Source organism: Pelophylax lessonae (genome assembly GCF_965119305.1).
Source record: "Pelophylax lessonae genome assembly, chromosome: 1".
Classification (NCBI taxonomy): domain Eukaryota; kingdom Metazoa; phylum Chordata; class Amphibia; order Anura; family Ranidae; genus Pelophylax; species Pelophylax lessonae.
In genome coordinates, this window is record NC_138768.1 from 233,968,960 (window position 1) to 233,996,241 (window position 27,282).

Consider the following 27,282-nt stretch of genomic DNA (forward strand, 5'->3'; position numbering starts at 1 on the left):
GCCGATAAGGGAACCCAGCTGTGAAGCCTTGTGGCTTCAGGAGCGGGTCCCTACTGTGCATGTGCGAAGCGCGCTGCGCATTCCTATTGGCTTGGCGGCGGAGGAGGGAGGAGGGGGCTGATCTTCCGTGGGACGGCGCCACGGCGCCGTATCCCGGAAGTGGGGAAGGGTACCTGTCAAAAACAGGTACCCGTTCCCCCCTCCCCCCTAAAAGGTGCCAAACAAGGCACCGGAGGGGGGGGGGGGGACAAAAGAGCGGAAGTTCCACTTTTGGGTGGAACTCCGCTTTAAGGACCATCACTGGAAACAGGATGCACCAGAGCTCAATTTTTAGTATCATTGCAAAGGCTGGTAATACTTATGTACATGTGATTTTTTTACGGTTTTTATTTTTAATAAATTGGCAAAGATTTCAAACAAACTTCTTTCACGTTGTCATTATGGGGTATTGTTTGTAGAATTTTGAGGAAAATAAGGAATTTAATCAATTTTGAAATAAGGCTGTAACATAACAAAATATGGAAAAAGTAAAAGCACTGTGAATACTTTCCAGATTCACTGTATGTAACTCACACTTGGTGCCCAATGAGGAGGGGAACATGGAGGAAGTGTCTCCCGAGTCCCGCCTACCCTACATACATATCAAGAATTAGGTCCCGGTACACACTGGGGCAACTTGTCAGGCGACTTAGCCGCCTGACAAATCGCTCTCCATTCAGTGCAATGGAACCGTTCTAATCAGATTAACTCAAGTCGCTCCGACTTAGAAAAAGGTTCCTGCACTACTTTGGGGGCGACTTACATTGACTTCTATTAGAGAAGTTGTTTGCAAGCCACGTTGAAGTTGCGCTGCACAGGGCGGCTTCACAGTCGGGCGACTTTGAAGCCGCCCCAGTGTGAACCCAGCCTAACTTTGATCTTAGCTGTAATATACTTCAAAACACACTGAGGTGTGCACAGACCTTTGACCTGTTCCAGCTGGCCATATGCATCAATGAAAGGGTAGGTGGGTGAGTTTTAAAGTGGAAGTAAAGACAAAACAAAATTAACGTTAAACCTACTCCCAGCCACATTCTAAGCCTAATCTATCTAGCCCTGTAAAGAAAAGATCACTATACTTACCTACAGGGCCGCCATCAGGGGGGTACAGCCCATACATATGTAGGGGGCCCAGACATCTCAAGGGGCCCAGTCCCGAGGGATGCCCAGGCTCCAAGTTGACACCTCCCCTTTTTTCCTTTCCTCCCCTACACTGGCAACTAGTCCCCACTCTCGCTAGTGCCACCCGCTGCACTGGCACCTGACTCCCAGCCTCCTGCTGGCCACCACTGTCAAAATTATTGTTTGCTAGGACCCTGGCATCCTAGCATTCAATCATATGCATTCACAGGCCCAGGCAGAGGAGAAGGATGTAACTTGGTGGGCAGGCCCGGGGGGCCAGGCCTAAAGCTGTGTAAGGGGCCCCAAAACTTCTGATGGCTGACCTGCTTACCTATTTTGAAGCCCCTCAGATCCGGTCTCCAGTGGCGCTCTTTGTGTGCAAGAGAAAGACAACATTGACTGGGAAATGCCTGGGAAGTGACATCACCCCTAGACTTACTATGAGACTTCCATTGTCAGCTGCCTCTTCTACACACTGAAGCTGCTAATGTTAACAGCTCAGCCTGGGACCAGTCGTGGGCATATGACAGCCAATCACAGTGGTCACATAATCTGAAAGACCTCCTTTGCCTCCTAGCATTCAGATCCTCCTAAAGGGCCAGTGGGCATCAGCAAGGGGTTAAGATGACCCTGTCACCACAGGATCACTTCTACACACAATGTAACCTGTAAGAGAAAAGGGAATATGCTTACCTTTCTGGGAGCCTGAGAGTTAAAAAGCTTCCTCTGTGTTGCTCCCCAGCGGCTGTCAGTATTCTATACTTCTGGGTGTATAGCACATTTGCCCCCCTGCTGAACACTGTGGTTCCTTCCACTGGCTCAAACACCATTACAAAATGTCCAAGCTGGCAGAAGGAACCAAAGTACATGGTGGGGGTATTTAAGGCACAAAAGAAGTCAAATACTTGCAGCAACCGGGAACCAGTAAATTGGCAGATTTTTAATACACAGCTCACTAGAAAGGTAAATAGATTTCTTTTTCCGTTACAGGCCATCTTGAGTGTAAAAACCAAAAATAAATAACTGGCGCACAACGAGGAATATATATCACCAGGGGCTATACCAATGTCACCGGACATACAACTAACCAGTTAAATAACAATAGGTAACAATCAATGGAAAGGGCAGATTGGAAAATAGAAATAAAAATCCATATTTGGCAATGTCCATAGAAAGGTCCATAAAAAGTCTATGAAAAGCTCAAGGTGCACTTCTGAGGCAGCTCTAGTGACAAGTAGAAGATACGCTTGGAGTCAACTGGAAGAAAACACAGGCGCCACTCTAAGTGCAGTAACTTGAAACTTTAATTGGGATAAACCCCTATATAGGGGGGTACTCACAAAGGGGATGATTAAGAACAGCTCATAAACACACTCCGGTAGGAATCAGGATGGCTCGAGCGGTGACAGGTAGACAGGCTGTAGCGGTAGCTACCGCACTTCCTCGTCCCGGGGACACTCAGAAAACCTTCCGTCGTCACTTCCGCAAGCGTGGTTACGTCATGGCGCCGGCGACGCGTTCTCGGAGCATGCGCTCCTTCTTCAGGCCGATAGCGCGCCATCTTGGATATGGGCTTAAGTAGAGAGGGAGCCAGGATCTGCCGGGTCCTAGTGTCCACCTGGAGTTCAAATATTACGGCGGGTTTTTCCATTATGATACGTGTGACAGCATCTAAACATGGCTAGAATGCTTTTTTGTATATACAGAATGGTAATAGAAATGTTTTAGCAGTGGTTACAGCTGTCAAAGTACAACATTAAAATACAATACAATACAGCACAACATGCTTGCAGTGAACAATGTCGTGGACCATAAAAAAATATAATAAAAAACATAATAAAAAACTGGTGGAAGTTGTTATAATCAAAAATAATGAATCAATGCTAATAGAGAAGAAAATAAAAAGATAAATAAAAAGATAAATAAATAAATAAATAAATAGATAAATAAGATAAATAAGATAAATAAACTCATCTTGAGTGTAAAAGTGAGCTTGTGATGACAGGGTTACTTTAATTTCCTAATGAATCTAACAACAAAGAAATAAATTCTGAGGTTGCCAATGGGCAACAACTTTACAGTCCCTTTAAAGAAAACCTTCACTGTAGGCTGCCATTGCTGACTTTTCCTGAAAATGCAAGTTACCTGGCTGCCATGCTGATTCAATAGGTTTAAAGCAGTACTTAACTCCTCCCACTACCCCATGTTTGTTTCCTTACCTGTAGTGCTCCTCAAAGCGCATACTCACCTGCACAGTGAGTCCAGCGTTGTCCCACTGCGATCTGAGCGCATACTCACCTGCTCACTGAGTCCAGCGTTGTCCCACTGCGATCTGAGCGCAAACTCACCTGCACAGTGAGTCCAGCGTTGTCCCACTGCGATCTGAGCGCATACTCACCTGCTCACTGAGTCCAGCGTTGTCCCACTGCGATCTGAGCGCATACTCACCTGCACAGTGAGTCCAGCGTTGCCCCACTGCGATCTGAGCGCATACTCACCTGCACACTGAGTCCAGCGTTGTCCCACTGCGATCTGAGCACATACTCACCTGCACAGTGAGTCCAGCGTTGTCCCACTGCGATCTGAGCGCATACTCACCTGCACAGTGAGTCCAGCGTTGTCCCACTGCGATCTGAGCGCATACTCACCTGCACAGTGAGTCCAGCGTTGTCCCACTACGATCTAAGCGCATACTCACCTGCACACTGAGTCCAGCGTTGTCCCACTGCGATCTGAGCGCATACTCACCTGCACAGTGAGTCCAGCGTTGTCCCACTGCGATCTGAGCGCATACTCACCTGCTCAGTGAGTCCAGCGTTGTCCCGCTGCGATCTGAGCGCATACTCACCTGCACAGTGAGTCCAGCGTTGTCCCACTGCGATCTGAGCGCATACTCACCTGCACACTGAGTCCAGCGTTGTCCCACTGCGATCTGAGCGCATACTCACCTGCACAGTTAGTCCAGCGTTGTCCCACTACGATCTGAGCACATACTCACCTGCACACTGAGTCCAGCGTTGTCCCACTGCGATCTGAGCGCATACTCACCTGCACAGTGAGTCCAGCGTTGTCCCACTGCGATCTGAGCGCATACTCACCTGCACACTGAGTCCAGCGTTGTCCCGCTGCGATCTGAGCGCATACTCACCTGCACACTGAGTCCAGCGTTTTCCCACTGCGATCTGAGCGCATATTCACCTGCACAGTGAGTCCAGCGTTGTCCCACTGCGATCTGAGCGCATACTCACCTACACAGTGAGTCCAGCGTTGTCCCACTGCGATCTGAGCGCATACTCACCTGCACAGTGAGTCCAGCGTTGTCCCACTGCGATCTGAGCGCATACTCACCTGCACAGTGAGTCCAGCGTTGTCCCACTGCGATCTGAGCGCATACTCACCTGCACAGTGAGTCCAGCGTTGTCCCACTGCGATCTGAGCGCATACTCACCTGCACAGTGAGTCCAGCGTTGTCCCACTACGATCTGAGCGCATACTCACCTGCACACTGAGTCCAGCGTTGTCCCACTGCGATCTGAGCGCATACTCACCTGCACAGTGAGTCCAGCGTTGTCCCACTGCGATCCGAGCGCATACTCACCTGCACAGTGAGTCCAGCGTTGTCCCGCTGCGATCTGAGCGCATACTCACCTGCACAGTGAGTCCAGCGTTGTCCCACTGCGATCTGAGCGCATACTCACCTGCACACTGAGTCCAGCGTTGTCCCACTGCGATCTGAGCGCATACTCACCTGCACAGTGAGTCCAGCGTTGTCCCACTACGATCTGAGCGCATACTCACCTGCACACTGAGTCCAGCGTTGTCCCACTGCGATCTGAGCGCATACTCACCTGCACAGTGAGTCCTGCGTTGTCCCACTGCGATCTGAGCGCATACTCACCTGCACACTGAGTCCAGCGTTGTCCCGCTGCGATCTGAGCGCATACTCACCTGCACACTGAGTCCAGCGTTGTCCCACTGCGATCTGAGCGCATACTCACCTACACAGTGAGTCCAGCGTTGTCCCACTGCGATCTGAGCACATACTCACCTGCACAGTGAGTCCAGCGTTGTCCCACTGCGATCTGAGCGCATACTCACCTGCACAGTGAGTCCAGCGTTGTCCCACTGCGATCTGAGCGCATACTCACCTGCACAGTGAGTCCAGCGTTGTCCCACTGCGATCTGAGCGCATACTCACCTGCACAGTGAGTCCAGCGTTGTCCCACTGCGATCTGAGCGCATTCTCACCTGCACACTGAGTCCAGCGTTGTCCCACTGCGATCTGAGCGCATACTCACCTGCACACTGAGTCCAGCGTTGTCCCACTGCGATCTGAGCGCATACTCACCTGCACAGTGAGTCCAGCGTTGTCCCACTGCGATCTGAGCGCATACTCACCTGCACAGTGAGTCCAGCGTTGTCCCACTGCGATCTGAGCGCATACTCACCTGCACAGTGAGTCCAGCGTTGTCCCACTACGATCTGAGCGCATACTCACCTGCACACTGAGTCCAGCGTTGTCCCACTGCGATCTGAGCGCATACTCACCTGCACAGTGAGTCCAGCGTTGTCCCACTGCGATCCGAGCGCATACTCACCTGCACAGTGAGTCCAGCGTTGTCCCGCTGCGATCTGAGCGCATACTCACCTGCACAGTGAGTCCAGCGTTGTCCCACTGCGATCTGAGCGCATACTCACCTGCACACTGAGTCCAGCGTTGTCCCACTGCGATCTGAGCGCATACTCACCTGCACAGTGAGTCCAGCGTTGTCCCACTACGATCTGAGCGCATACTCACCTGCACACTGAGTCCAGCGTTGTCCCACTGCGATCTGAGCGCATACTCACCTGCACAGTGAGTCCAGCGTTGTCCCACTGCGATCTGAGCGCATACTCACCTGCACACTGAGTCCAGCGTTGTCCCGCTGCGATCTGAGCGCATACTCACCTGCACACTGAGTACAGCGTTGTCCCACTGCGATCTGAGCGCATATTCACCTGCACAGTGAGTCCAGCGTTGTCCCACTGCGATCTGAGCGCATACTCACCTACACAGTGAGTCCAGCGTTGTCCCACTGCGATCTGAGCACATACTCACCTGCACAGTGAGTCCAGCGTTGTCCCACTGCGATCTGAGCGCATACTCACCTGCACAGTGAGTCCAGCGTTGTCCCACTGCGATCTGAGCGCATACTCACCTGCACAGTGAGTCCAGCGTTGTCCCACTGCGATCTGAGCGCATACTCACCTGCACAGTGAGTCCAGCGTTGTCCCACTGCGATCTGAGCGCATTCTCACCTGCACAGTGAGTCCAGCGTTGTCCCACTGCGATCTGAGCGCATACTCACCTGCACAGTGAGTCCAGCGTTGTCCCACTGCGATCTGAGCGCATACTCACCTGCACAGTGAGTCCAGCGTTGTCCCACTGCGATCTGAGCGCATACTCACCTGCACAGTGAGTCCAGCGTTGTCCCACTGCGATCTGAGCGCATACTCACCTGCACAGTGAGTCCAGCGTTGTCCCACTACGATCTGAGCGCATACTCACCTGCACACTGAGTCCAGCGTTGTCCCACTGCGATCTGAGCGCATACTCACCTGCACAGTGAGTCCAGCGTTGTCCCACTGCGATCCGAGCACATACTCACCTGCACAGTGAGTCCAGCGTTGTCCCGCTGCGATCTGAGCGCATACTCACCTGCACAGTGAGTCCAGCGTTGTCCCACTGCGATCTGAGCGCATACTCACCTGCACACTGAGTCCAGCGTTGTCCCACTGCGATCTGAGCGCATACTCACCTGCACAGTGAGTCCAGCGTTGTCCCACTACGATCTGAGCGCATACTCACCTGCACACTGAGTCCAGCGTTGTCCCACTGCGATCTGAGCGCATACTCACCTGCACAGTGAGTCCAGCGTTGTCCCACTGCGATCTGAGCGCATACTCACCTGCACACTGAGTCCAGCGTTGTCCCGCTGCGATCTGAGCGCATACTCACCTGCACACTGAGTACAGCGTTGTCCCACTGCGATCTGAGCGCATATTCACCTGCACAGTGAGTCCAGCGTTGTCCCACTGCGATCTGAGCGCATACTCACCTACACAGTGAGTCCAGCGTTGTCCCACTGCGATCTGAGCACATACTCACCTGCACAGTGAGTCCAGCGTTGTCCCACTGCGATCTGAGCGCATACTCACCTGCACAGTGAGTCCAGCGTTGTCCCACTGCGATCTGAGCGCATACTCACCTGCACAGTGAGTCCAGCGTTGTCCCACTGCGATCTGAGCGCATACTCACCTGCACAGTGAGTCCAGCGTTGTCCCACTGCGATCTGAGCGCATTCTCACCTGCACACTGAGTCCAGCGTTGTCCCACTGCGATCTGAGCGCATACTCACCTGCACACTGAGTCCAGCGTTGTCCCACTGCGATCTGCTGTCAGGTCCCACATTGACTTTTGGTCCTCTTCAGGTGGTTGCCCCTTCTTGGTGTAGGCAGCCTGGACCCATCACCCAGCCCATCCTCTGGACCACCCTCTGGCCACTCTGTGTACAGATCCTTCATTTTCCTGAGAGATGTGATCTGTGTACCCCAGAAGGCTGCAGGATCAGGTAACTGTCATTGGGAATGGCGGCAGGGGGTGGGGCTAAAAATGTAAAAAATATAATATAAGGCAAAAACAAACAAAAAAAAATACCTGCAATTCTGCTTGCGTTGGGGTTGGTTTAAAACAAACTCCCTTTTGAGAGTTAAGTTCTGCTTTAATACTTTCTCAAGCACTAACCTGATGCAAGTATGCAAATCAGGATTTCTGACAAAACAGGAAGTGTGAGGAAATCTCTAGTTGTCACAAGAAATAGTGTCCCCATTGGAAGGTTTTCCCTCTATTCCTGTTCAACCCAAAATGTAGAACTTTCTTTCAAGTTCAGAGATAACTGTAAGCAAGATAAATAGATAAGGTGAATCTCCCTAATGGGGACACATACAGCAATAAAAACCTGTCATTCCAGAAGTGCGGTGCTAAAAATAGCAATAAAACATGTGTACACAAAACGTCGGCGGACTCTGTTTTTCTCAGCGGGGGATCAATCCACCAATCCCCGCTGAGCAGGCGGATGACAGGTCCGTCTCTGCTCACTGTGCAGTGATGGACCTGTCAGATCCCCGATCTCCTCTATGGGAGATCGGATGAAAACTCACCACCTGTCCGTTTTCATCAAATCTCATCTGATCCTCTAGACGGATTGAAAATAGGGTCACCATCCGTCTGGCAGAATCTGATCGAATAGCAGCAGGTGTTAGTGGACACATCACCGCTACCCCATAGGGGTGCATGGAGCATCCGATCAGGTCCACCTGAAAAACTGACAGACGGACCTGATCGGAAAGCCCATGTGAAAGGGGCCTAACCAGAGCAAATAGATTCCTTAAAGCGGAGTTCCACCCTGGATTTTTTTTTTTTTTTTTTAATACCCCCGGGACAGTCAGGGCTAGTGCATTCCACAATGGCTAGCCTCTGATCTGTCCCGGGTTGCACTAACCTGTTAGGACAAATACTTACCTTGCAAACGTCTTGTCCAGCGCTGCCATCTCAGATGTGGGCAGCTTGAAGCCAGCGCGTCCTCTTCGGCGTCTTCTTCCGCCTTCTTTGGTCCCACGATGCTCTGCGCCGGCCCCGACGTCACTTCCGGGTCGCGCGCGTCATCCCTCCACAGCTTCTGGGCATGCCCAGAAGCTGTTTAGAAGGGGATGACGCGCGCGACCCGGAACTGACGTCGGGGCCGGTGCAGGCGCAATGATTCCTGGGAGCTATGACGTCCAGCTCCCAGGAATCATTGCAGAGCCAGGAAGTGACGAGGGGCCGCGGCCGAGGAAGGAGGAAGAAGGAAGTAAGGTAAGTATATTTTCTTCGCTACGAGGTAAGTAAAAAAAAAAAAAATATGCGATTATCCATTTCTTTTTCAGGTGTCCCGGAGCAAGAAGATGGAGGTAAGTATAAAAATAGGGTGGAACTCCACTTTAAGATAAAAAGTCAAGTATATCCAAAAGGTCCCCTGCTCAGAATTATGAGCGTCCAATGGGTTCTGTTACAGCCTCATAGATGTCACATCAATGACCAGCCATTATCCACGTCAGATCCAGGCCATTTCTGCCGCTTTCTGTTTACATTTAACAATCAGAATTTTTTCCTAGAAAAGGAACCCCCAAACATTATATATGTTTTAAAACATATAAGGCCCTAAAGAATAAGTTGGTGAGGTTTTGCATTTTTTGTCACACGGCATTTGAGCAGCTTTTTCTGCAATTTTCGTGAAAAAATATTTTTTGTTTTTAATGCAAAAAAAACACAATACATAACCCATTTTTTGTACAATTTAAAAGAGTATGTTACGCCGAGTAAATAGATACCAAACATGTCATGCTTAACAAGTGCACACCCATTTTTACTATCTCTAGAGAACGCTTTAAAAACCTTTATAAGTTGCCACTTTAGGTTTACAGAGGAGGTCTAGTGCTAAAATGACTGCCCATGATCTGACATTTATGCTGACACCTCACATGTGTGGGACAATCACTGTTTGCGCATATGCAGAACTGGTGCATGCCTTCACCTTTGCGCATGAGCATGGGGGGGGGGGGGACACTTTACATTTTTTTTTGTTTTGTTAATTATTCATTTTTTTATTTATTTTTTTTATTTTAAACTGTTGCTTTACATTTTTGTAATCACTTTTGTTACTTTTACAAGGAATGTAAACATCCCTTGTGACAGCAATAGGCATGTGACAGATAATCTTTATAGAGAGACCCCAAATCCCCCCTCTAGACTTAATAGCATTCAAAACCCCAAGATCTAGGTTCTTGAATTATTTTATTTTTTGGAAAATGGCGCTGATGACAGCTGGGTAAACCGGAAGTGATGCCAGTTCATTGCTTCTGGGTTACCCGATGGAGACCCGATCAAGGCAGATCCCGACTTTGTTCAGGTGTCTGGCCAGCCGGTGGACATGTCGGCTGGTTGCTCGGGTCCCCCGGTGGGATGGGGGAACCTGAGCGAGCTGTAGAAGGGGGGGGGGGATACCCATCCCCCCCCCCTGTTGCTTGTAATGGCAATCGAGTGGCTAGTTAGCTTGCAAGTGAGCTGACCACCAGCTCTAAAAAATGGTATTGGGATGATGCCTGCAGCTGCAGGCATTATCCTGGTACAACCACTTGAAGTCAAGCGATTTTACAGCGTTTGGCAGCAAGTTGCTGAGGGAACATGTAGAAGAATAAAAGCATGGAAGCGACATAGTCTATGGCAAATCTGAGTTGGTGCTGTGGGCTAGGTACATTGATGACATCCTCTTCCTCTGGAATGGCGACCTTGAGTCCCTCCAGTTCTTTATGGGGGATCTTAAACTCGGAACCCTGCGTTCACTATATCTAGTTCTCACCCAGTAAACAGAACATGGAAATGCGATAGTTTTAGTAAGTATAAACTGCTTAATACCTTTTCTCATCAGCAGTATATAGCAGTCTTTTGACTTCTATCAGTGTCTAGTTAAAGCTTATAGGAGGAGTTTTATTCTGCTCTGACTGTCCTATGAGGATACAGGACCCCTGACCGTACAGTGCTGATTGGCCCCGTGCTGATCACATGCACTCTCCCAAGAAAAATAAAACTCTGTAGCAATACATACCGAACTGTGCATGTGCAGAGTGACTCCAAGGCTCTCCTACATCAGGAGATGGTTTGGGGACTGTGGAAGAAGGGGAGGATCAGACAGGCTTTTTACACAATGTGGATGATTAACCCCTGAGATTCCACAGTGAGTATAACAAGCATGCTTTACTGCATATACAGACTGATTTTTTCTGTTATGGGTTTAGTAACACTTTAATACCACAGCATTTTTTTTTGTCTTTTGAAGCTAGTAAGGAGTTTATTCATTTTTTGGATCACAAAATAAGAGTAGTTCTTCATCGGTTGATAACCAGCAACTCTTTCTAATTGATAGATCATAATTCTTTTATAGCTGTGGATAGTTGCTATCATAGGGCACGGTTGAATTCTCTACCTCGTCAATTTATGAACTATTTGGTATTGCATTCTTTTGGACTTTTCTTTTTTTTACTTTATTTGTCCTATTTACATGAATATTTATAGAGATTTTGTGTATGCGTGTTTTATTGCTATTTTTAGCGTGCCACTTTTGGAATTATATTGGTTATACCATTTTTATCGATGGTTGTGCCAGCAGCTTAAGTAGGGCCATTCTATTTTTATACTTAGCAGTAAAAACGTGACAGGTGTTTTATTCCTTCTCCAATGTATCCAAAACCTAAAACAAAGTTTTGCCTTTAGTTATACCTTATAGACCCCAGCCAAGCATGTAATATTAAACCAGACATAGCCCCTCCTATCTCTCTCAGTGCAGGAATCACATGTCTCATAGGTACGGAGTGACGTCACCCGCTGCGCCCGCTCTCGCCGTACACCTTTCCAACTCGTGTATGACAGACTGAACATGTGACTTAGAATGCTCGCTCGCCACGCCCTCTCCTCTCAGTTGACAGCTGCCGCTGTACGGGCACGCCTTTTCCGGTTGTGGGCGGAGCCCGGGAGAGTCGCTGGAGACATCGCCATTGTAGGCGGGCACCGCTGGGTGACGGGACCGGGAAGGAGCTGCAGGCCGCCTCATCGGATAGCTCGCTCGGGACCGGCTCCGGGGCAGCCGTGACCATGGCCGTGGATAGCAGCAAGTTCAACCATCTGTCCCTCACTCAGCTCAATGAGCTGCTGGAGGATGACGCCAAGCTCGGGCAGATGGCTCAGGAGATGGACGAGGTAAGGGAGGGAGGGGGCGGCTGAGGGCACCAATCAGAGGAGGCCTGTCCTGGGGTGGGAGCTCTTTATTACCATCATTGTCACTGCTAACAATACAATCACTGGGCAGCTTTTTATATAGTGGGGAGGTGGGTTACACCTTGTCAAGGTTTTCTCCCTGTCCCCATTGGGGAGATTCACCCTCTACACAGGTGACTCTTGTCACTGAAAGTGAGGGCGGATCCTAAATGTTAGCGTTGTCACCAGGACAAGAGGTGAGGCTAAATCTTCTAATGGGGACACCTGTGTCAGGGTTTGTTTATAGGAATGAGCCTGGGTGTGTTCAGATCCCACTTGAGTGAGACCGCCAGGACGCTGTCACTGTCCTGGACCAATCATAGGCGCCCGAGGCACTCCCTACCCCATATGTATACATGGGCCTTGTCTGTCTGCGTGTGGGGTGGGGAGTGCCTTGGACGCTTGTTGTTGGCCCAGTACAGTGACAGCGTTCTGGCGGTCACGCTCAAGTGGGATCTGAACACACAAGCTTTTACCTACGCTACAGAGTAAGAAGATTGTGCAGGTTTGGATCACTAATGTGTGTTAGCTCAGGGAGATTTCCTCTAACTTCCTGTTGTGTCTCTGGAACAGGAAGTGAAGGAAAATCTCCCCAATGCTACACAGGCAGCATTAAGACATAACCCTTCCCTTCACTATATAAAACAACCTTTTGGCTCTTCATAGGTTTTACAATTTCCCTCATTCATGTCATTTGTCATGTCCAAGGATCACATTTGTGTTGTAGTTTTTGTTATTAATGATATTTTGTTCTGGAAAAACTGACGTGTATTCTGTAAATGCTGGTGAAACGAGTAGAAACGGTCACTGTAGATATTGCGTCCTCCTCCCTGTATACAGTTAGTGCAGTGAGGCAACACATGGCGGATTTTACATCATTTTTTCTAACAGAATTTTACATCCTTTTTACTTCTTTCTAGCACAGTGATGTGGACAGCTCCCGATCTGTTATGTGATAGTGTGTGTGTGTGTATATATATAATTATTTTTTTAAGAGGGTGAGAACTTGTCAGGTGTGTTAGGCCCCATTCACGCCTTCATTTTGTTGGTTGACAGCGTTTAGATGTGAGGAAATCAGCAGGGGGTCCCAGCGATTGGTTTCGGGAGGCTGTCGGCTCCTGCAGCTAAATGACAGCACTCGCAAGCAATCATTATGCAGCAATTGCCTGCATGTGATTGGTCCTGGACGCAGACAGGCAGCAATCAACACATGACCTAGATTAGTGGTCGCGAACCTTTTGGACTTCACGGACCACTGAACTCACAAGTTTGAGTCCCGTGGACCGCTAACATAAATTTTACATGCCTTCTACACGCAATGCTGCGGTTCCCTCCCCCTGGATCACACTCCTTCTTTTTTTTTTTTTTTTTTTATACACACAATAATATCTGGCTCTCTGCCCCCCACCCCCTTGGATCACACTGCTGCCTTATACACACAATACTTCAGCTCTGCCCCCCACCCCCTGGATCACACTGCCTTATACACGCTATAATCCGGCTCTCTGCCCCCCACCCCCTGGATCACACTGCCTTATACACGCTATAATCCGGCTCTCTGCCCCCCACCCCCTGGATCACACTGCCTTATACACGCTATAATCCGGCTCTCTGCCCCCCACCCCCTGGATCACACTGCCTTATACACGCTATAATCCGGCTCTCTGCCCCCCACCCCCTGGATCACACTGCTGCCTTATACACACAATACTTCAGCTCTGCCCCCCCCTGCCCTGGATCACACTGCTGCCTTATACACACAATAATTCAGCTCTCTGCCCCCTGGATCACACTGCTGCCTTGTACACACAATACTTCAGCTCCCCCACCCCCTGGATCACACTGCCTTATACACGCTATAATCCGGCTCTCTGCCCCCCCTCCCCTGGATCACACTGCTTTATACACACAATAATCACACAATAATCTGTCTCTCCTTTCCCTCCCCCTCATCACACTGCTGCTTTATACACACAATAATCCGGCTCTCCTTTCCCTCCCCCTCCCCTGGATCACACTGCTGCTTTATACACACAATAATCCGGCTCTCCTTTCCCTCCCCCTCCCCTGGATCACACTGCTGCTTTATACACACAATCTGGCTCTCTGCCCCCCCTCCCCTGCTGCCTTTTGCACAGTTCTCCAGATCTCTGCCCCCTCCCCCTAGATCACACTGCTGCCTTATACACACAATGCTCCAGCTCTCTGCCCCACCCCCTGCCCTACTCGTTCTCTACATCACGCTACTGTTTTAAGTAGACTCATCATTGGATCTCACCTCCTTCTCCAGCCATGTGCTCGAGCTCTGTGCTCCCTCCCACAGTCTGTAATCAGCGCTTTCATTGAAAGACCCCTCCCCCTCTGATTTCACAGGACTTGGCACTACAGAGGAGGTATTTGGTATCAACTGTCAGCACGCATTGAGGTATACATCTGCCACAATGTTGATTTGCACCCAAACTCTTGGGAACCACCAACATTTTCTCGTGGTCCACTAAGCGAAAGCTGACTTATATTTTAACTCTTCCCTTGAGCTGTTTTCTAAATACAGTAGGCCTGTGTACAAAATCAAAAGTTGGGCCTCCTTCACCAAGAAAATAAAAAATGGTGATGCCAATGCACAGTCTTCTAAAACATTCCCGGGCTAGACACCCAGGTGTGCCAGTGTTCCCTATAATGGGTGGACAACTTGATATGGAATTCAGGAATCAGTCTTTCCAATTCAATAGCCAGTAGGATTTCTTTTCAGGAGCCAGCTTCATTAACAAAGAACTATCTGTAATTTTTTGGCAGCATTGGCTACCTGGCTGCTGGGGTTTGTCCAGCCCTGCCCTATAGATAACTCAATCTGCCGCAAAACATACTCCTATAGGCTATAAATGATACAGCTATCTTCTATAGCGAATCCTTTGCCCCCTATCTCACATATGTCTCATCACACAGACATGTATTTTCCATTGTGGAACCTGGCTCAGCCACACCTCACTATAGTCCCTGTGCAAACTCTTCTCAGGGCAGTCTGCTGCCTTCAGAGGGTGAGCGTGGATTCAGTGCACAGGAGCCTACCGCCAGCTTATATCACTAGAGGGAAATGGATAGTGAGGTGTGTGTAATGGGTACAGGACTCTACTCGTTAAGGTTGATGTACCCTGCCTAGTGCCCGATGATGGGTGGTGTTGCGGCTTTCTGAATCAAGTCCCCATTGCGTGCAGTGAGTGTGCGCAGTGGGCCCCCTCCCCCTTGGGGCCTGTGTGCACTGCACACAATAGGAATACACCAGTGCCTTTCCCTCTCTAACTAAAACTAAAATAACCTTCTTATATTGGAATCTTTTAAGGCCGGTTTACACCAGAACGCACGCATTCCTGTGTGATCCTACATGTTCCTGTGCCGTGTAGTTTTGACAGCCCATTAATTTCAATAGGCTGGAATACAGAAAATATAGTGCTAGAACTACTTTTTCAGAACCCACCAAACCAAATACTGTGGTACTATGTGATTTAGTGGCTGCATTTTTCCAGTCGTGTTTGGGGTGCTGTTATCAATTCATTGGCACCCTCTTGCTTCTCACATGGGCAGCGCATTCACCTGCCGTTCGGGAAACCCACACAGAATGCACCTTTCCCGCACTGCATTTTGGTGTGTGTGGGCCCTTAACATACTATTTATAATTTTCTCTGAATATCTATTTATACTAAGTGATAGTGAGGGATTGGCACCGGCTGTAACTATTACGGTGCTTACTGAAGTTCCATTCTATTTCTTATTTAGGATTTATATAGCGCTAACAATTTGCACAGCGCATTACAACCTTGGGTGCATACAGGACAGTTATAATACAATTCAATACAGGAGGAAGCAGAGGGCCCTGCTCGCTAAAGCTGACAATCTAGAAGTGTTAATTTCGTCGACCAAAACGTTTTCGTCGACTAAATTACAATTTTAGTCGACTAAAATACGTCTAAAACTAAAAATTCAGATGACTAAAATACGACTAAAACTAAAATGGCATTTTTAGTCCTAAGACTATAACTAAAACTAAATTAAAAATTTACATCAAAATTAACACTCCTCTGCTGGCCATTTCTATATCGGCAACACAATTCCATCCAGAGCCTGTAATAATAGCACATTAAAGTTTAAACATGTATTGCAGCATACGCATACGCATAAGTAAGGGGCATCTACTAAGCTGCTGAAAACTAAAAAAATTAACGAAAAGGCTTTTCTTATATTTTTCCCTGATATTTAATGTTGGTAATATATTCAGGTAATACGTGCAATGACATTACAGCCAATGGAGTTCAGTTTATTTGGGTTTTTTGTATTTTAAAGTTGCACTTCGGTTTGTCAAAAAGCAATATTTCTGAAATGAAACTTGGTTTTATTTGTAAAGATGTTATATATCACAATGGCTAAGTGCCGATTCACACTAGTATGACTTGTCAGGCGATTTGTCAGCCTGACAAGTCGCGGACCGTCGCGGTCCATTGTGTAGTACAGGACCCGTACTAAAGGAGTGACACAAGTCGCTCCGACTTAGAAAAAGGGTCCTGTACTACTTCAGGGCGACCTGGAGCGACTTGCATAGACATTCATTATATGAAGTCCGTGCAAGTCGCGCTGAAGTCACGGTGCACGCAACTTCACAGGTCGCCCCCGAAAGTCATGCCGCTGCAGTGTGCACCAGCACTAAATCTGTGTCTGTAGTGCGTGTTCAAACCTTCTAATAATATATTATTCGATTTTTACTCCAGGAGTATACAATTCATTTGGAAATGCTAGAGAAATGTTTAAATAATGCATTACAAAATTAACCTAAACCCATTTGATTTGTAGTATGAGATTTTAGTCGACTAAAACGTACTGGAGATTTTAGTTGATTAAAATATGACTAAAATAATTCAGATGACTAAAATAGGACTAAAACTAAAATGGCATTTCAGTCAAAAGACTATAACTAAAACTAAATTTGCTGTCAAAATTAACACTGCAATCTAGATAATTTCATCTTTATTTTTTTTAACTGTTGCTACGACTCCTGAATCTCCCCCCAGCAGATTTAGTTTGTCCCAGCCCCTGCCAACTGTAACTTTTATGGGACAGTTAGTACGCAGACATGATGGAAAAAAAAGTAAAAAAAACATGTGATACTTAAAGAAGGAAGTAATATGATGATTACTATCATTAGAACTGTTAACCACTTCCACTGAGGGATGTCTGTTTAGGGAGAGAAGTGTTTGTAGACATATAATGGTTCCTCAATCAGACTAAAATAGGAGTATACATGCAATATGGATGCAGGGATCTTCCCTCACTGCTCTATTATATTCTGATAGGAGGGGCTCCCCCCGCTCTTCAGAATACACTGATCAGTGCTGCAGCTATTGGCTGATCGAATGCTAGCTTTCCAGCAGGACATTTCAACAGAAGTCTTTTGTTGGACTGGCTTCTGTTGAACAGACAGGGGGACGCACAGACCGAATTTCTGTATGCTTATTCCCAGCTTAACTGGCTGGATTGGATAAATATCTTTTTGCTCTTTGATTGTGAGCTACAGCACTATATTTAATGAGAGTTCGTCTCGGCTGAGCTTGTTCCTAATTTGTTGATATGGCCATGAGAACAGGAGGGGGGTGGGGGGGTTGATTGTTGAATCAAGCTGTTTAGTCTGTATTGGCTTGAATGTCAGCGATCGCTCTGGATGATCAGTGTCATATCACAGGCAAGCTTTAATCTCTGCTGCAGGCTCAACAGATTTTGGTTAATTTTTTTTTTTCACCCCTTAAGAGAAGTATGGAGAAAGCTTTTTGGCCATACTTCTCTTGTGGGTGCACGCACTTCTGCTCTCCTGAGACCCATATTCAGCCAAAGGCTAAAGTTGTCTGTTGAGTGATGCCACAAAGCCTGTCCGGGCTCTGGGAGAATCCCAACCATATTGTTGGGATCCACCCAACTGCTTTGTTGACAGCTGGCTTCAGCTCTCAGCACATGGCTGACAGACGATGCCAGCTGTGCCCGCCTTCTCTCCGACCCAGTGAGCGCTAGAAGAAAAGAGAGTGATGCCTAACAGTCCCTGATCTCCGTTCTGAGAACTGATTGATCAGTGGTCATGTGATCGCTCAGCTCTTGATCTTAGAGCCGGAGGGGGACAGCTGCTGCATCAGTGATGTTGCAGCACAGAGTATGTCGTTTTTTATTTTTAATCCCAAACTTTTCCTTTAGCCCCTTTAGGGGGTTTGACATTCTGGGGGGCAAGGCTTGTGACCATGATGTGACCGCCATGTTTGGCTGTCATGGCAGTCGCAGTATCTGAAAACTCCCGATCATCAGAAGCGATCAGTAGCTTTCTGTGAGCTGCTGGTCACTGCTGGGAGTGTGCAGAAGAGGTTAAAGAGTAACTCCACTTTTGTTGAGAAAAAAACATTCCCCTCTGGGTAATCAATGTACATTACAAGGATTTTTAACAAACTTTATTGCAGATTCCTACCTTTTGTTCTGAAGAAATAGCGGTTTGTCTGGGTCCATGTGTAGAGTAAATCTTTGGGAGTGTTTTTTTTAATTACTAAGCTGCTGCACTTGCAGGGCTCTGAGGATATTTGCAGGGTCTGCCTCCCTTTAGACGTGATTTCTCTTATTGGGAGTAGTTCACCAAAAATGACGTTTGTTGTAGGGGATGCTCAGAATGTGACTTGTATCTTAGGCTCCAGTCACACCTGAACATGTTTTTTTTTTTTTTTTTTTCCAGGTATTTGGCGGCAGGCATTGCCCTTTATCAAAAACGCTTGTAATCTGCCCAAAAAAAAAAAAACTCGTGCTTTTTTTGAGCTTCAGGTGACAAAATGCTCATATGTGAACAGGGGCCATTGAAATGAATGGGATTTTGCTTGTTGGGCACTTTGAGACTGCAGAGATGAGCATTTTACGAGCTGAAAAACGCTCAGGTGTGAACAGTGGCTAAGTGCATTTCTGTGGGGGGCGTTCTGTATACCATCTGCCTCCATTTTGCCTTATTGTATTTTACAGAAAATTGCAGGGCTGCAGATGGAAAAGGAAAGGGCTTTTTTAATAACATTCAATTATAATATGACTTGCTTTGCAGTTGTATACGCTATATTATACTTTTTATTTATTTTTTTTCCCACTTTCATTGCATCTGTCTGTAATTTCCTTTTTTTTTTTTTTTTTTTGCTTGGCCAACATTTTTCAAATTAAGTCGAGGTTGACATGGGGTGAAGACTTGTTGTATGTGTTTATTGTGCACCGCCATTGAAATTGTTTGGAAAACTTTGCACATTGATGCACCAGAACATAGGTGTAAATGGGCCCCATAGAAAAGGGTGGCAATCCTCTTTTATGTAGTAATGCGCACTGGCCAAAATACCTTTAATCATACGTGTAGATGGGATTTTGTGGTTCACAAACACAAAGGGGGACTTGGATAACTTTACATTTTTTTGTATTTTGAGGTGAGATGTTGGACCACTTAAAGTGATTGTAAAGGATTTTTTTTTGTAATCACAATCCTGTGTATACCTTTCTCTGTGGAGTGGTTTTGCACAGAGCAGCACCGATCCTTCCCCCCCCCCCCCCTCCTCCTCTCTTCTCAGGTCCCTTGCTGTTGCTTCTGGCTCCTCCTCCCTTACTGGTGTCCCCAATAGGAAACTGATTCCCATGGGGGCACTCGTATATGCTCGCTCCCGTACCCCGCTGCTGCGTCTATTGACGCAGACAGCGAGACTTGGCTCTGCCCCCCCACTTCTTCATCATTCGAGTTAATTGACGAGCAGGAATCAATGGCTCCCACTGCTAACGATCTGCTCAGGGAGGAGAGACAAAGCCAGGGGAGCAGCAGCTTTCATGCACAATGATGGGGTTCAGGTAAGTAAAAGGAAGGGGAGCCTGTGACAGAAGGTTTTTACCTTAATGCATAGATTGCATTAAGGTAAAAAAATCTCAATTCACCAACCCCCACCCCATCCTAAAACAGCATGTCCTCAATTCTTACAGAGCTGTTCTCTGCTCACTCACAGCTGTCCAAAAATAAAAAGCCTCCAGCAAATGTTTATTAACATTGTTTATTTAGCAGAGACCCTAGAGAATAAAATTTGCGATCGTTGCAGTCTTTTTGTCACACTGTATTTGTGCAAAAGTCTTTCAAATGCAATTTTTGGGGAAAAAATACACTTTTTATATAAAAAAAAAACTAACTGTAAAGTTAGCCCAATTTTTTTTTTTATATAACGTAGAAGATGTTACGCCAACAATCGTGATCTTTAGTCTAAGCAAAAAAATTGTGTTTCTCATTTTATCGAGAATCGTGCAGCTCTAATCCCAGACTGAAGTCTATTGATCTCGGTCAGACCCTGCATGATAGACTTGTTGGTAAAATAAGAGGATTAGCAAGGCCTAGAAGAAGACTACACAGGTCTTATGCGCTCATCTGACTTAGGTGCGCCTGTCCTCACTGGCTGTCAAGTTCTTTGGATACATTTCACTCATTTATTATAGATGATCTGATTGGAGATGTGTGGTGAACAGTCTGTATTGCCCCCAGAGGCCAATCCGTTTCTGTGTTTTTAGGGCAGCTTAGAAAATAAAAGTGAGAATCCATTTGCTATGAGGCATTTAGACATTTCATACATTTACTGTCATTAAGCCCAGTGGTAGATGTAAGCATTCATCGCTGACTGTTGGGAATGCAGAAAGTACCTGTGCCTCGTACACATGATCAGGTAATCGTATAAAAAAAAAATAGTTTTCGAATTGATTGCACGATATGATCGTTCGTATTCCACTTTGGACAACGTTTCGTCGAACAAAATCGTTAGGGACAAACACGAAAACGTTTGTTGTACGATAGTCTAGCGAACGACAATAGTGTAATCAGTACAGTCAGCATCCACTAAATTCGATGGACAAAGACCACGCATGGTCAGAAGCACGGAAAAAGCCTGGCTGCCATTGTTTTTGTTTTGTACTATCTGATACGTAGCTACACAACCAGGAAACGTTTCCAGAATTGTATGAAAAAAATCATACGGTTAGAACGCATTGTTGAATTCGATACTAGTATCGGACAACTTATTGTTAGTATTTTGTTGCTTAATCTGATCACGTGGACGAGGCATAAGGGTAACATTCAGTGCCGGTTCACATTTCTGTGATGCAGGAACGCTGCGAATATACAGCGTGTTCCCGCATCGAATACGCACCCCTGGCAGCTCACACTGCCAAATGCGATACGCTGGGGGTGTCAATTTAAAAGTTAATGACACCCCCAGATCAGATCACATATCGCAGTGCGATCTGAAAGTTTGCACAGAATCGGATCGCACTAGTGTGAACCACCATGCGATCCGATTCTGCTGCGGATAAAAAAAGGGTCCTGTGCGTGTTTTAGTGCGATTACGGTGCGAATTCAGCCATACAAACTGTATGGCTGAATTTGCACGCATGTAATTTTAGGAGCAGTGCGCTCCGAATTACATGCAAACTCTGTGATCGCACAAATGTGAACCGGCACTCAAGGTATTTGTAATTCCTTATTGTCAAAAATTCATCTATCCCTCCCCCAATGAATGTTGAGTAAATACAACTCATTGTGAAGAGTACTGTTGTATCCTAGCGCTGATGAATAAAATGGAATTCTATAATACAGGGCTCCACAAGCCCTAGGCGCCAGGTAGCCAGTGCGACCAGAAGTTTAGACCTGGCGCCAGGGTTGCCGCCTAAATGCTCCCCACGCCTGTGTGTGCCCAGGACTGGCATAGCGGGTGCCGCCATGTATAGGGGAGGGAGGAGAGCGGACACGCGTCTGCTCTCCTCTCCTCCTAGTTGTTGACCCAAAAGTGATGTCGTTTCTGGGTTCTTTGAAAGTTTCTCCAGCCATCGAAGGCTGGGAAAGAATGCAATGCAGTGTTGATGTGCATTACATTCAGTGGAGCACAGGGGAGACATGCAGGGTCTTTTAGACTCATGAAAGATAACCATAAAAAAAATATTTGCATTGAGGACTTTTTTTCACCTATGTGTTTGGGGGAAGGAAAAATGGTTTTAATTGTAAAAAATGTTACACCTGAGCACATAACCCCCCCCCAAAAAAAATTTGAGGCCCCCCCTATATACACACATGCACAAACATAAACGCATGCGACAGAGCACCTATGCCTGAAAATGTTGATTGCGGTGCAAATGGAAGATATTGCAGCTCATACCGGAATAAGACCAATAATAATTCTAACACCAGACCTCCTTTGTAACACTAAACTGATGACTTATTAGGGGGGCCTTTAACCACTTAAGCCCCGGAGGATTTGGCTGCTAAAAGACCAGGGGGTATTTTGCAATTTTTTTTTTTTACTGCGTGACTTTAATGGACCATTGCTCGGTCGTGCGACGCTGTACCTAAACGAATTTGACGTCCTTTTTTTCCCACAAACAAGAGCTTTCTTTTGGTGGTATTTGATCACCTGTGCGATAATCATGCGCTATAAAAAAAAAAAAAGAGCGTAAATTTTGCAAAAATAATATTTTTCACATTTTTTTTATATGAAATTCCCCCCAAACAAAATGTAAAAATCTAAATTTAACATTTTCTGCCAATTTGTTTTATGCTACATATGTTTGGTAAAAAAAATCGCAAAAAGCGTATTTTGATTGGTTTGCGTAAAAGTTATCGCGTTTACTAACAAAGGGAAAGATTTTTGTCATTTTTGTTGTGTTTTTTTTTTTTTTTTTTTAACGAGTAATGGCGGCGATCTGCTATTTTTTTTTTTTTTTGCGACATTGCGGCGGACAGATCGGACCCTTGACTGACATTTTTGACACTTTTGGGGTTACCAGTGACATTGCTGCAGTAATCAGTGCTATACATATGCACTGTTACTGCAAAAATTACACTGGCAGGGAATGGGTTAACTGTATTGGAGAGGGAGGGGTTAAGTGTGTCCTAGGGGCGTGATTCTAACTGTAAAGGGACATGGCTATTGGTGTAAAAACAAAGATCAACGGTCCTACATAGTAGAACCGTCTGATCTTCATTTTTACACCAGGGAGAATGACAGGCAGCTTGTTTACATAAGCCGCCTGACTTTCTCCCTTCACCGGAGCGATCAGAGTGACACGCACTGACTTGTCAGTGAACGAGCCGGGGCGGGCGCGCGCCCGCCCGCAATTGGCTCACAAGTCAGTGACAGGCGAGTGACGTACCCCTACGTCACTCTGCCTGGCCGGGGCTGACTGCCGCAGTATATAGTCGTGCGACGGTCGGCAACCGGTTAAAGTGTTGCCTATTTTTTTTTTTGTGCCCCCTAAAATCAACTTTTTAATGTTTGTATTTTTTTTTTTATTACTTAAATTTTCTGTTTCCTAGACCTCTTGTGGTACAATTGTATGACATAAAAATGTGAAACTACCACTATTTTATTCTCTAGGGTGTCTGCTTTCAGAAATATTTAATGTTTAGGAGTTTTATGTAATCTTCAGGCCTAAACTAACTGTGCAAAAAAAAATGCAAAAACTGCTCTGGCAGCGACACGTTTAAGGGATAAGTTCACCTTCAGGGACCTGTTACATGTTCCAGCTGTAAGATTGGTTAAAAAAAAAAAATAAATTGGCTTCCAACTTTTTTAGCTGGCTCCTAGATTCAAAGCAAATTTGTCAAGCCCTGCTGTAATATTTTGGACTGGGGATGTTACCCAGATGGGGAGAATTTTTATTCAGGTGAAATCATTCCATTTTATGCAGCGATTTGAGATTAGCTTGTTTTTAGAATCCACATCCATCAAGTTTTGTACATATACAGTTTGTGGTTCCCAGTGGTGGTGTGTCTAACTGCTTTTATAAATGCTTTAGAGTTGCATCTGCACCCATTCCTGTGTTGTCAGACTGAAGTTCCTTCTAATAGAAATCTATATAAATGTGTGTAAAGTGCTGTATGCTCTTGGATAATAAAGTAGCAACATTGTTAAGCTGTAAAAGCTTTAAAACAAGTCATCACTCACCTCTCTTGCTGGGTGCAGTATGAAGTTATTTATTCTCAAAGGTCATAACCAAGACTAAAGCCGGGTTACCTTTCTAACAGCTTGGAGACAGCCACTGGGTATATTGGTGCCAGCTACGATATGAAGGAAGCACTGAAATGGATCACTGTAGAGGCGAAAATCGGTGGATGAGCAAGGGGCCGAAAAAAAAAAGCACTGTCCCTTTGCTATGAATGTTTAGAATGTCAAGAATGTATAAAGCTGGAGTGCGCTGTCAGAAAAAAGGAACAGAGCTGGGGCTGCCAATCAGCTGGAGGTCCCTCCCTGTCACCATTTTTCTCTTGGTGTCAGGAAACCTTGTCAGATGTGATTCATGTTTATAGCCGATGAACAAAGCAACAGACAGAAATGGCACTTGGTGTTCCTAATTGAGACAAGTACACACTATAGAAGGATATGATTTGTTCATATTTCATGTCTGAGGTTTACAACCACTTTAAAGCGGAACTACAGTGGGTACGGAAAGTATTCAGACCCCCTTAAATTTTTCACTCTTTGTTATATTGCAGCCATTTGCTAAAATCATTTAAGTTCATTCTTCTTCCTCATGAATGTACACACAGCTCCCCATACTGACAGAAAAACACAGAATTGTTGACATTGTTGCAGATTTTTGAAAAAAGAAAAACTGAAATATCACATGGTCCTAAGTATTCAGACCCTTTGCTCAGTATTTAGTAGAAGCCCCCTTTTGATCTAATACAGCCAGGAGTCTTTTTGGGAAAGATGCAACAAGTCTTTCACACCTGGATTTGGGGATCCTCTGCCATTCCTCCTTGCAGATCCTCTCCAGTTCTGTCAGGTTGGATGGTAAACGTTGGTGGACAGCCATTTTTAGGTCTCTCCAGAGATGCTCAATTGGGTTTAAGTCAGGGCTCTGGCTGGGCCATTCAAGAACAGTCACGGAGTTGTTGTGAAGCCACTCCTTCGTTATTTTAGCTGTGTGCTTAGGGTCATTGTCTTGTTGGAAGGTAAACCTTCGGCCCAGTCTGAGGTCCAGAGCACTCTGGAGAAGGTTTTTGTTCAAGATATCCCTGTACTTGGCCGCATTCATCTTTCCCTCGATTGCAACCAGTCGTCCTGTCCCTGCAGCTGAAAAACACCCCCACAGCATGATGCTGCCACCACCATGCTTCACTGTTGGGACTGTATTGGACAGGTGATGAGCAGTGCCTGGTTTTCTCCACACATACCGCTTAGAATTAAGGCCAAAAAGTTCTATTTTGGTCTCATCAGACCAGAGAATCTTATTTCTCACCATCTTGGAGTCCTTCAGGTGTTTTTTAGCAAACTCCATGCGGGCTTTCATGTGTCTTACACTGAGGAGAGGCTTCCGTCGGGCCACTCTGCCATAAAGCCCCGACTGGTGGAGGGCTGCAGTGATGGTTGACTTTCTACAACTTTCTCCCATCTCCTGACTGCATCTCTGGAGCTCAGCCACAGTGATCTTTGGGTTCTTCTTTACCTCTCGCACCAAGGCTCTTCTCCCCCGATAGCTCAGTTTGGCCGGACGGCCAGCTCTAGGAAGGGTTCTGGTCGTCCCAAACGTCTTCCATTTGAGGATTATGGAGGCCACTGTGCTCTTAGGAACCTTAAGTGCAGCAGAAATCTTTTTGTAACCTTGGCCAGATCTGTGCCTTGCCACAATTCTGTCTCTGAGCTCTTCAGGCAGTTCCTTTGACCTCATGATTCTCATTTGCTCTGACATGCATTGTGATCTGGAAGGTCTTATATAGACAGGTGTGTGGCTTTCCTAATCAAGTCCAATCAGTAAAATCAAACACAGCTGGACTCAAATGAAGGTGTAGAACCATCTCAAGGATGATCAGAAGAAATGGAAAGCACCTGAGTTAAATATATGAGTGTCACAGCAAAGGGTCTGAATACTTAGGACCATGTGATATTTCAGTTTTTCTTTTTTAATAAATCTGCAACAATGTCAACAATTCTGTGTTTTTCTGTCAGTATGGGGTGCTATGTGTACATTCATGAGGAAGAAGAATGAACCTAAATGATTTTAGCAAATAGCTGCAATATAACAAAGAGTGAAAAATTTAAGGGGGTCTGAATACTTTCCGTACCCACTGTATATATAATTAGAATTAGCATGTCTGTGTGTATAATCTCTACACACCCGTTAAAATGTCAGGTCTCTGTGATGTTAAAAAATTACAGGTAAATAATTTCAGAATTTTTTCCACCTTTTTTTTAATGCGACCTATAAACTGTAAAACTCAGTTGAACAACAAACTGAAATATTTTAGGTGGAGGGAAGCAAAAATAAAAAGCTAAAAAAATATGGTTGCAAAAGTGTGCACACCCTTAAACTAATACTTTGTTGAAGCACCTTGTGATTTTATTATAGCACTCTCTTTGTGGGTATGAGCAGTGCCATCTTAAGAGCATTAAAGGCCCCCGGGCTATGCAGTGCACTGGGGCCCTGCCTACACAATCACCCACGAGAATAAAAATGCAAATTATTGATAAGGCTATACAGTATGTGTTGGTACAGCAGTGCCAGGCTAATGACAGGTTTCAAGTTCGGTGGCTGGGTCCGGTGAACACACACACACACTTACAGGAGTTAGACTTGACTGTGCTGTGTGTGACCCAAGTGGCCTGACAGCAGCGGAGGGCCGACAGGCGCTTGCCACCTGCTAAGTTTGGCGGTGGGATGCACAGGGGAATCGGGACTAATGCTTGGCTGGGTCGCTGGTCAGGTGGGGCCCCCTGGGCAAATGGGGCCCCCGGGCAACTGCCCAGCGTGCCCATTCGGTAAGATGGCCCTGGGTATGAGTCTATCAGCATGGCACATCTTGACTTGGCAATATTTGTCCACCTCTTCTTTGCATAAACACTCCCAGTCTGTCAGATTGCGAGGGCATCTTCTGTGCACAGCCCTCTTCCGATCACCCCACAGATTTTCAATCAGATTTAGGTCTGGGCTTTGGCTGGGCCATTCCAAAAATTCAATCTTCTTCTGGTAAAGCCATTCCTTTGATTTGGATGTATGCTTTGGGTCGTTGTCATGCTGAAAGATGAAGTTCCTCTTCATCTTCAGCTTTCTAGCAGAAGCCTCAGGGTTTTGTGCCAATATTGACTGGTTTCTGGAACTGTTCATAATTCCCTCTACGTTGAGTACGGCCCTGTTCCAGCTGAAGAAAAACAGCCTCAAAGCATGATGCTGCC

The 27,282-nt window shown here is 46.3% G+C and overlaps 1 protein-coding gene across 1 annotated transcript in view; it reads left to right on the forward strand.

Annotated features, from left to right (window-relative positions):
• The first annotated feature begins 11,734 nt into the window (after positions 1–11,734).
• Positions 11,735–27,282, forward strand: part of VPS37B (VPS37B subunit of ESCRT-I) — a 48,536-nt gene continuing 32,988 nt past the window's right edge. The window contains exon 1 of the mRNA XM_082243453.1: positions 11,735–11,992. Coding sequence (XP_082099579.1) covers positions 11,888–11,992 — 105 coding nt within the window. The 5' untranslated portion in view covers positions 11,735–11,887. The remainder of the gene's footprint in view (positions 11,993–27,282) is intronic.